Raw genomic sequence first — 11,470 nt, 5'->3', positions numbered from 1 at the left:
TGATGGCTGTGTTTTCGATTGTCTTAATTGCCAAGCAACCTATTTCTTTAGGGCTAGTGCTATTGAGGGGGTCTATAATTGCATGTGTGGAGGTTGCACTGGAGGTTAGAAGGTTGTTAGGGTTCTTATTGTTCCTAACTTACGTTAGGGGTGTAATAGTCCTGTTCTTGTATGTTTTAAGGATCTACCCCAATGAAGTGTATCGTTTTAATCTAGAGTTTATGGTTCTCGTCAGAAGGTGTTGTGCCAGAGCGGTCCTTATGGGTCTTATGAATTACGAGTACAGAGAAATTAGCGGGTCTTTGTTTCTAAGTTTCATGGCTGAAAGAAGCGGGTTAAGGTTATATATCCTAATAGCTGGTGTGTTACTGTTTGTAATATTAGTGGTGTCGTATTTGTGCATAAAAACCATGGTGCCTTTACGAAGAGTAAAATAAACCTAAAATAGAAGATACAGTAGCTTAATTAAAGCGTCTCATTGAAAATGAGGAAGATGGATACTTTAGTACCTTGTGTCAAATCTGTAGGAGGGTTTGATTATGGCCCTAAATTTATGGGCAAAATGCTTCTCATGATTCTAAATGCGGGCTTGAACAAATTAAGTGCAAGTTCAACATCAGTGGGGAAAATTGGTTAATAAAGGAAACTTTAACCCAGCTTTTTGACAAATTCGGGGTCAATTGATGAATGCCAGCAGCCGCGGTTAGATTCAGTTCGAATATAAATTTAAGCGGATTGGTTAGAGTCAATGTTGTGTTATAAAACTATAAAAAAACTATAGGTGCAGTGTAATGTTAACGGTTTTTTGTGGTTATATTCCTAAAGTTTTAGTGAGCTTCTAACGAATCTATGAAGTGAAACCAGGATTAGATACCCTGTTATCCATAGTTTAAAACAAAAGTTCCTCTTAACTAAACATTTGGTTGTCAAAGAGAAATAAATAGGCGGTGTCTGAGATAGAAAACAGGGGATCCTGGGTGTTAAAGGATAACCCACCTACATTTGAGCCTTGTCTTATTAGTGCGTGTGTATGGTTGTTTACTCTAATATGGTGAGTGTCCGGGTAAAATTTTTGGTTATTACTGAAGCTAACTCTTATTTTACTTGCTGAGTTCGGTAAGGTAAGTTACTTTTAGTTAGGTGCAGCTACTAGAATTGGCTATATGCCCATGTAGCACAACTTCAAAAATAATTCAGATTGACATGCAGCTTATGACAAGGTTAATCTGGGATACAGATGTAACTTAAGCAATAATTCAAAGATTGAGCTACTAAAAGGTAGCTCAACTAAGTAGACAAATAAGATAAGAAAACTTGCCTTTGAAGAAGGACTTGTAAGTAAGGGTTAAAAATAAAATTACCCTGAATACAATCAGATGAGTACTAATCGCCCGTCGCTCGCGGGGAAACCTGTGAAAAGTCGTAACAAGGTAGCAGTAACGGAAGTTGCTGCTAGGCTATAATATGCATATATAGTAAATAATATTATATTTGCCTTCCAAGCAAAAGTTCTAATGAAATTAGTGTATGCTGGCCAAATAGTTTAAGCTAAAACGTTGAGCTGTTAATTCAAAATCGCAGTAATTTGCTTTGGCTTGCTTAAGTAGTTTAGGGAAAACATAAGATTTTCATTCTTAAGTCAGATAGTATTTCTCTTAAGTTGTGCTTAGTAGTTAATGTTAATATAACTGAGAACTGCAAATTCTCCATAGTCTAGTTAGGCCTAAGCTTAGTGCCACGTGGGGGATGATCCAGTTGCTTTGATGAAGCAAAGTTCAAAAGTAGTTTTTTGGCACTTAGAACTTCGAAGCGTTATAAAGAAAAATTGTAGTAAGTAGGGCTTTGATTCCTAAAGAAAAAGTTAATCTTCTTCTTCATAAATAAGTTAAAAGTAGTTAATATATAACTTAGAATTGTCAGTTCTAGATTCCTCTTACTGAGGCTTTTTATAATTTATCTTTTTTAAAGAGACGTGCATAATTGTTTTGTGAAAAGTGCACTTGAATTAAAATAGTATAAATAAATTTTAGTACCTTTTGCATAAGGGTTTTTCAAGACAAGTTTAAGAATTTAATTTTCCCGAATAAAAGAGAGTTATTTTTTTGAGTTAAGAAATCGTGGCAGAGATTTAATTAAACTAAAGAATAGCGGCTAGATACTATTCGCGCTTTTAGATATCTGGTTGGCTTAAAAAGATGTGTAAGCATTTTCCTTAACTATTTAAGGGGTAAAATTTTTTGGGTTAAGCTGAAAAATACTAAAATTGATGTTAAAAAAAAATTGGGTTTCTATAGGCTTTAAACTGGCTATTAGATATTAGTGTATTTTAACTAAAACCAGATGGGGAAAAAAGATTAATTGGGTTATTCATTTACTTTAAAATAAGCCTATGGTTGTAGGACCAGTGACTATGATAAAAACGAGTAAAAATATTATTTATTTGGTATTACTATTTTGTTTTACCTTAAAAAACTAAAGGCTAAATAAAAGTTTTTAAACGAATTCGGCAAACTAAACTTCTCGACTGTTTAACAAAAACATTTCCTTTTGATGTAAGTAAAAGGTAGTCCCTGCCCAGTGCAACTAGAGTAATGTTTGTGTTGTAAACGGCGGCGTTAACGTGAGCGTCCTAAGGTAGCGCGATAATTTGCCTTTCAATTGAAGGATGGTATGAAAGGGTTAACGAAGAAGGTGCTGTGTCTGAAAATTTAATTTAAACTAACTTTAAGGTGAAGAGGCCTTTATGTAAAAGAAGGACGACAAGACCCTATGAAGCTTTATCTTAATTGGAGTTTTTGGCTCTTATACGATTTTGATGGGAGATCAGTGAAAATAAGTCTTTCACTATTATATAAATCTAACTCGTATTTCCTAACTTTATATGTGTGGCTAGCTACTCTAGGGATAACAGCGCAATTTCTCCCGAAAGATGGTATTGGAGGGGAAGATTGCGACCTCGATGTTGGCTTTAGATATCCTAGAGGCGTAGAAGCTTCTAATGGTGGGTCTGTTCGCCCTTTAAAATCTAACATGAGCTGAGTTCAGAACGGCGTGAGCTAGTTCAGTTTCTATCCTCTTTTAAAAATGAGCTAATTTTGTACGAAAGGACTTTTTCGCTAAAGCAACGCTTTGCCCTGGCTCTGTCATTGCTTAAATAATGCTACGCAATAAACTGATTAGTTTATAAAAAGGGTTGCCTTTTATGAAGCTGAAGGCCAATTAGTGGCGGTAGGGCGTGTCGTTGGTTCTTGTTAAAATTAGTATTGCTATTTTATTAAAAAATAGGGTTAAAACGGGTTGCAAATTAGGTAAAAAATAAAACAGTCTATTAATGCAGCCAAAAAGCAGCAATCACCCACCTAAAGAATAAAACAAGGGTTCTAAAAAGGCGGTGTGTAATGGATTTGTGCTAGTAACAGACAAAAAAAAACCAAACACTGTGGAAACCCTTAAGAATGAGGTTTTATAGTGTACCGCATTTCCTGTTACCGGCCGGTACAGTGACCGCAAGGCCTGTTCTCCTGTCCTTTTACACGGAAACCCTGTTGCTGATGCATGTAAAAAGCCCTTAGTTAAGATAACTTATAAGTCAAAGTAAAACTTAATTTTACTTGACATTGTGTATTTTATTGAAAATCTAGTTGCGAATGCCCATACCTGTCCAAACTTGTTTTAGATTATGCTTTACAACCTGTTGTAGATAAGGTTTTGAACCCTTTACAGTGAGTAAGCATTTTTCAGAGTCATGTGAGACTTAACCTAATTAGTGGTAGAAAAAAACAAACTTAAACCTAAATTCTAAAGCTATTTGCTTCCTGTGGTTAATTGTAAACTGCAGGAGAAATGGATCTAAGGTGTTAATTTTTTTCGTTTGCCCTAATTTTGGTTGCTCATGTGATTTTTTGGGGTTTGAAAACTAGACTATCTGTATCTTAAAATCAAAAAATAAATAGAAATCAAGTCATATGAAAGTTCCCAAAGCGTAATTCATGGGTCACTTAAAGTCTAAGCAAAAAAGTAAATCAAAAATAAAATAAAATCAAAATGACACACTAATGCCTGGGGGGGCTGATCTGGAGGGGAGGAAATAGGAAAGCAGGTTAAATAGAGGTGACAAAAATGTGGTGTGCAGCAACAAAATGAAGCTAAATAAAATTGTGAAACGTAGAAGCGTGAGCTTGTAAACAAGGTTGTGAGCGTCTTAAAAAGTAAGTGTTAACAATAGTATGTAATATTAACACGCCTAAAAGGGGGTTAGGTGGGTTATAAACTTACAAAGACTACAAGTGATGAAGTTTATGTCTGGTCCTGAGGTCCCTTTTAAGTGAGTTAGTTTCGTATAAAAGGTTTTTAAGCAAAGCAATGTTCTGTCACAGATCTGAGTGCTATAGACAATATTGTATAGGGCCTTTTTATGTAAATAAACGTGGCGTTAGGCTGTTAAATGTGCTGGTTATAGGATGGTTACATAGCAATAATTACTATATTTGCCTTCTGGGCAAAAATTTTAATGAAATTAGTGTACGCTGGGTGAATAAATTAAGCTAGAATGTTGAGCTGTTAATTGAAAATCCCAGTAATTTGCTTAGGGTATAAGATTCTTATTCTCAAGCCAGATAGCCTGTCTCTTAAGTTGTGTTTAGTTGCTAATGTTAATATAACTGAGAGCTACAAATTCTTCCTAGCTTAGTTGTACGTGGGGGGATGGCCCAGTTGCTTTGATGAAGCTAAGCTCAAAAGTAGTTTATTGCTCTGAGGTGTTATAAAGAAGTATTATAGTACGTAGGACTTTGATTCCTAAAGAAAAAGTTAAAGCTTTTCTTTATAAACAATTTAAGAGGAGTTAATTAGTTTTAGGCTCATCTCACTGAGGTTTTTTAGAATTTATCTTTCTAAAGAAATGCACACGATTGCCTCATAAAAAGCTTACTTGAAGTAAAGTGGGGCAAATAAATTTTAGTACTTCTTGCATAAGGGTAAAGCGAAGAGGCCTGTGTGTAAAAGAAGAGCAACAAGACCCTGCGAAGCTTTATTTTAATTGAAGTTTTTGGGTTTGTTAACCCAAAAGCTTATGCATAGCTTTAAGGTCTCTTTTAAGCGAGCGAGTTTTTAGCTAAAGCAATACTTTGTGACGGATCTGTAATGACATAAATAATATTGTATAATAGGCTGATTAACTTATAAAAAGGGTTCTTTTTATGTAAATGAGTGTGTTGCTTAGTGATAGATTGTTGAATGTGTTGGGCACTAGAGAGGCTGTATGAGAGTGGCTTAGGCAGGGGTTTGCTGCAAAAAAAGGCTTACTGTTAAGGGGTGTGTGAGATGGTTTTTTTTCATATAAAAACTGAGTGTTTAGAATAGACGTTGGAGGAGGGGACTTATGTCAGGGCGGAGGGGGTGACACTGTTAGGGTGCTCCCATTACCTGAAACTATTTCAGCTGTTGGAGATGCTGTTGTGAATGGTGTCGCTGAAGTTGTTCCTGATAATCAGGAGGAAGGGGGCCCCCATGCTGAGGGTGGCTATGTTCCTTTAGAAGAACAAATAGCTGTTGTGGAGCCTGAAGTCCCAGCTAATGTCTGTCAGCCAGTCGAGCAGAGAAATGTGGTTGTAAGTGAAGAAGACAGTGTTCCTGATGTTAGTAAAGACGGGGTCAGTAGTTATTAATGCTCATAGTTAAAGTTTATTGGTGTATTAATAGTTATAATTTATTAAAATAATCCATAAGATAAGCAAAATTACAGTTAATTCGTTTATTGTTAGGCTGTTATGGTCTATTTAAAAACTGGTCAATACGGGTCTCCTTACACCTAATTAACTTGGTTTTAGTGTATGCTTGAAAGGCTACAAAGCCTTTGCGGGGAGTAAGCATTCTTCAGGACCACATGAGATTCAACCTAATTATTGGCAGAGAAAGTGGTGAATTTGACCCTTAAATTCTAAGTTACTTGGGCTCTATAGCTAATTGTAAGCTGTAGGATAATGGGGATTTGAGACGTTTATTTCCTCATTTACCCCAGCTCTGGTTGCTCATGTGGTTTTCGGTTCGAAAACGAGGCGTGTATCTTAAAAATAAAAAAATTTTTGAAGCGTAAGTTGTTGGTCGCTTTAAGTCTAATTAAAAATAAAGTAAAAATGGAGCAAAAACAAAGTTGGACACTTAACACTTTGGGTGTCTTCAGAGGTGTAAAAAGGGGGGTCCAAGCTTATGTGTACTCATAAAAAAATGCGGTGTGCGGGGGGTTTGTGCCTGTATATATAACAAAAATTCATGAGGTGGCCGAGGAAGAGGTGGTGAGCTGTAAACTCATAAACAAGGTGTAGGCCTTTCTTATGAGATGGTTGGTAACAATACTGTGAATAATATTAACACGCCTAAGAGGGTTGGTCCGTGACGAAGTACTAATAAGTTGGTGAAGATTATGAATGACAGGTTCTATGATTTGCCTTGTCCTGTAAACTTAAACGCTTGGTGAAGGTTTGGCTCTATACTAGGCTTGTGCCTAATTATCCAACTTCTAAGGGGTCTTTTATTGTCAACTCATTATACTGCTCATGAAGACATGGCATTCGATTCTGTAGTACATATTATGCGTAATGTGGAAAAAGGATGAATGTTGCGTAATATTCATGCAAATGGGTCCTCTATGTTTTTTATCTGTATTTATGCGCACATTGCTCGTGGGCTGTATTATGGGTCTTATTTAGATAAGACAGTGTGGTATTTTGGGGTGCATTTGTTTTTGTTAACTATGGCGGAGGCTTTCCTCGGTTACACTTTGCCTTGGGGGCAAATGTCATATTGGGGGGCTACTGTTATTACTAATATACTTAGAGTGATCCCCGTAGTAGGAGAGAGTATGCTCCGCTATGTATGAGGGGGTTGGACCGTGTGTAATGCAACTCTAAAGCGGTTTTATACTTTACACTTTCTCTTACCGTTTGTGATAGTGGCGGTTGTTTTTTTACACCTGTTTTTTTTACATGAGAAAGGGAGTAATAACCCTTTGGGTATTGAAAGAGGTACTATGTGTGTGCCCTTCCACCCCTTCTATACTATTAAAGATCTTTTTGGTTATGTTTGCTTTAGGTTCTTTTTTATATATTTAGTGTGTGTGGATCCTGAGCTGTTAGGGAATCATTTAAACTATTGGCCTGCTAATCCTATAAAAACGCCAATCCATGTTCAGCCTGAGTGGTATTTTATGTTTGCTTATGCAATCCTTCGTTCAATTCCTCATAAAGCGGGGGGGGTATATGTTATGTTTTTGTCGATTGTAGTATTATACCTAATTCCTAGTCTTCACAGAGGTAAGTATCGAAGTTTATGTTTTTACCCGTTTAATCAAGTAGTGTTTTGAGTGTTGGTTGGTAGGTTTATTAGGTTAACATGGATTGGTGCTCGCCCAGTGCGGGAGCCTTATATCATTTTGGGGCAGTGTCTTTCAGTCATTTATTTCTCTAGGTTGTTATTAAACCCTCTTTCTTTGTGGGTGTGGGACAAGCTGCTTGAATACCCTAAATTCTGTAGGAGTCGTCCTGTAGACCTGAAATGGTTTAAGTTTTTAGCTTATTTCAAGTTATTAAAATTAGTAAATCGCGAAAGTAGCGCACGTGAGTGGGCTAATAAGTGTAGAAAAATATAAATATGTCTTTTTACGGGAGTCGATATTTTGGTGATATTGTCCATGGGGAACTAGGGAAAGACCTGTTCCGGTACCATGGTTTTGTGATGATAGTAGCAGTGGCTGTGTTGGTCTTTGTTATATATATAGGATGCGTAATCCTTCTTACTAAATTTTCTTATCGCCATTTCTTGAACCGTCAACGATTAGAATTTTGATGGACTATTGTGCCAATGTTGATGTTAGTAGGGTTGTGGTTTCCTTCTATAATTAACCTATATTATATAGAAGAAGTAAAACGGCCCCGGTGAAATTTTAAGGCGATTGGGAAACAATGGTACTGATCTTACGAATTTTGTCGCAATTTAGACACTCCAAGCTCTAGAGAAAGCGCTGAAAGAATTTCGTGTTATACAATTGATTCTTACATAGAAGACCAGCAGGAGACATTTAGAAAAGGAGGGTATCGTTTGTTGGATGTTGATAACCGGATGGTGGCTCCAGCAGATGTGCAAATAACTGCTTTTGTAAGAAGGTCTGATGTGCTCCATTCGTTTGCACTCCCTAAGTTACTAATTAAAGTAGATGCCATCCCAGGTCGAATTAATCGGCTTCCTATAAAAGCTTCCCAGTGTAGAATTATTTACGGGCAGTGTTCTGAAATTTGCGGGGTTAACCATAGATTTATACCGATTGTGATTGAGTTTATTCCTGAGAAATATTTTGTCATATGGTTGGAAGCTCTTAACTAAAATAAAAAATAAGCTAAAGCTTTTAAGAAGCGTTAAACTTTTAATTTAATGAACTTGTACAATGGGCAAGTAGCTTTTAGTGATAAGGTGGTCTAATATTAGGATATAGGGCTCATGCCCCTAAGGCGCCGTGAGTAGTGGCTCTTATCTTTGTGAGAGCTGGCAGAGCTAATGCGTTTGATTTAGGATCAATTCATAAGTATATATACTTGCTTTCATGGCACAAGCTGGCAGACCTAATGCATACGATTTAAGCTCGTCTTATAAGATATACTCTTGTTTGTGTGTGAATTACAAAGCTAAGCCCAGTCTCATTATGGTTAGTGTCGAGTGTCTATTTAAGACTCTAAGGAGAGTAGCTGTTTTCTTTGGAGCCTCTATCCTATTAAGCCTTTGTCAAGTGTCAGCGGACTCTTTTACTCCCTTGGGGTCGACTAAGGCTGCACTGGTGGACTGAGTAGGCGTGGTTGTTGGTGTTATCCCTTTTGTAGGGGTGCTTCTCGCTGTGGGCTTCTATACTTTGTTGGAACGTAAAATTTTGGCTATCATTATAATCCGAAAGGGTCCATCCAAGGTGAGTTATATAGGGATCTTGCAGCCTTTTAGTGACGCAGGTAAGTTGTTATGTAAAGAGTTTATTGTGCCTACACGTGCTAACGTAGGGCCCTTCATTTTGGCTCCTGCACTAATATTAACTATCAGTTTACTTGGATGGCTTTTATACCCGTATAAGTCGGCTGAAGTGTTTTATGTTTTCGGGGTGATTCTGTTTATAGTTATTACTAGAGTCAGGGTTTACGGGGTAATAATATCCGGATGGGCTTCTAACTCTAAATACTCTTTGCTAGGTGCAGTTCGTGCGATGGCGCAAAGAATTTCTTATGAGATCCCTATAGGATTTATCTTCTTTTGTGTGGTGCTGTGCTCGGGTGTGTTTATGTTTCAAGAAATTAGGGTGTTCCAACAAAGGTCCTTTTTTTTCTTTTTTCCTTTGTGCGTAGTTATAGTTGTCTGAATGCTGTGTATGCTAGCTGAAACTAATCGGGCGCCATTTGATTTTGTGGAAGGAGAGTCGGAATTAGTGTCAGGATACAACGTGGAGTACAGCGGAGGGGGGTTTGCAGTTATATTTATTGCGGAGTACTCTAGTATTCTTCTCAGAAGGGTTATAAGGGCGGCGATATTTTTCGGGGGAAATGAAGCGTTGATCGGGGTCTTTATGATGGCTTTTGCGGTCTTCTTTGTGGTTATTCGTGCTTCTTTACCTCGTTTACGTTATGATAAGTTAATGAGTTTGTGTTGGACTGTTCTTCTATGTGTCATACTTATGGCTAGTGTGTGTGTAGTAGTTCTAGTTAGGGTGTATGTAAGATAATATAAACTAGTATAATTCATTTACACTGAATGTGTCAGATAAAGTCTGTCTTACTTATGGTTAAAAGGTTGGCAATTAGACTTATTGCATTGATTATTATAAAAAACCTAAATATGAGTGTCATTGGGTTAAGCGTTCTAACTATTCTAAGTATGGGCGCCACAAGAGTCGCGATAGGGGGGGTAGAGTTGAACGGGTTGTACACCACAGACTTTGTAATAGGGTTAATGGTTACACTAACTCTATTTGTAGCAATTCTTTCCTACCTAAGGAGGGTTAAGATCCACCGGAAAGCAAGATTTAATTTAATAATTATCAGAATCAGCCTAATTTTAGTGATAAGATTCAGGGTGAGGAGGTTCTTTCTTTTTTTTTTTTTTTTGAAAGTGTGCTAGCCCCTCTGTTGTTATTAATTGTAGGCTGAGGCTATCAGCCAGAGCGTTTACAGGCAGGGGGGTATATAGTAATCTATACGGTGTTCGGATCTCTTTTTTTCTTATGGGGGGTAAGAGAACTCTATATTAGAGGGTTGAGGAGGAGGATAAGTTCTGTGGTAAGGCTAGTAAAAAAAAGGGGAATGAGATTGTGATGGCTATACATTCTAGGGTTTCTTATCAAGCTACCAATATATCCATTTCACCTGTGACTACCTAAGGCTCACGTAGAGGCCCCAGTAGCGGTTCGATGCTATTGGCCGGGGTGGTACTAAAATTAGGAGGGTACGGGCTGCTTCGATTTATAATAGTTATACAAATAAGGCTTAGAAGCGTTTTTTTTGTGCTGCTACTAGTGGTGAACTTGGCAGGAGGTGTCTACGCAGGATTAGCGTGTGTACGGCAAGTGGACCTAAAATGTTTGGTAGCATATTCCTCTGTAGCGCATATGAGGCTTGTGCTATTAGGAGTGCTTAGCAACACGGTATTAGGGGTAGTGGGGGCCATTATTATTATGATCGGGCATGGGTTGTGTTCATCAGGTTTGTTCAGGTATGTGAATGCTATCTATAAGATGAGGCACTCGCGTCTGCTAGTAATAAATAAAGGGGGCTTGTTAGTCTGCCCAAGTCTAGTCTTAATGTGTTTCCTGTTAAGATCAAGCAACATAGCAGCCCCTCCTAGTCTAAACTTATTTGGGGAAATCCTCGTTTTCGGCGTGGGAGGGTGAATAAGTGGAGTGTTCCTGCTTATCCTGGGTCTGATAAGCTTTATTAGGGCATGTTTTAGACTATACCTATATGGAAGTTGTTGTCACGGGAAGGGGGTGTCACACAGGGAGTCCTTAAACTTGAGAAGAGTTTGTGATGTTTTTGTTCTGGCGGCTCATTGGATACCGCTGAACTTTATGTTTATGTTTATACCCTAAACAATGAATCGTAATCCTTATTCTCGTTACTATGTACCAGGTCCAAGTCCGTGGCCCTTTTTTGTGGCTATCTCGGCAAACGGAATAGCGGTAGGGTTAATTTTGTGACTGCATCGAACTCCCAGATTTCTATTAATAGGAATGAGGTTGGGGTGTATACTATTGAGAACTTTTAGATGATGGCGAGACTTAATTCGTGAGGGAGATATTGGGTTTCATACTCGCTTCGTAATCAAGAGATTTCGTGATGGAGTTGCCCTTTTTATTCTGTCTGAAGTAATGTTCTTCTTTTCTTTTTTTTGGACTTTCTTCCATAATGCCTTAAGACCCTCGTGTGAACTAGGGATGCGATGACCC

At 37.7% G+C, this 11,470-nt stretch overlaps 2 protein-coding genes and 2 pseudogenes across 2 annotated transcripts; all 4 read left to right on the top strand.

Moving 5' to 3' along the window:
- The first annotated feature begins 6,337 nt into the window (after positions 1–6,337).
- On the top strand, positions 6,338–7,645 carry LOC134703103 (cytochrome b-like). The gene is given in 1 exon segment (XM_063563452.1): positions 6,338–7,645. A coding segment is annotated over 1 exon segment (1,308 nt).
- A 2-nt stretch (positions 7,646–7,647) lies between these two features.
- Positions 7,648–8,376, top strand: LOC134703102 (cytochrome c oxidase subunit 2-like). Its single transcript, XM_063563451.1, is given in 1 exon segment — positions 7,648–8,376. A coding segment is annotated over 1 exon segment (729 nt).
- Positions 8,377–8,593: 217 nt separating this feature from the next.
- LOC134703106 (NADH-ubiquinone oxidoreductase chain 1-like) lies at positions 8,594–9,751 on the top strand (annotated as a pseudogene).
- Positions 9,752–9,789: 38 nt separating this feature from the next.
- LOC134703104 (NADH-ubiquinone oxidoreductase chain 4-like) lies at positions 9,790–11,113 on the top strand (annotated as a pseudogene).
- The last annotated feature ends 357 nt before the right edge of the window (positions 11,114–11,470 follow it).

Source organism: Mytilus trossulus, unplaced genomic scaffold (assembly GCF_036588685.1).
Source record: "Mytilus trossulus isolate FHL-02 unplaced genomic scaffold, PNRI_Mtr1.1.1.hap1 h1tg000869l__unscaffolded, whole genome shotgun sequence".
NCBI classification, from domain to species: domain Eukaryota; kingdom Metazoa; phylum Mollusca; class Bivalvia; order Mytilida; family Mytilidae; genus Mytilus; species Mytilus trossulus.
Note: the sequence above shows the minus strand (reverse complement) of the source record. Positions and strands in the feature narration are given on the sequence as shown.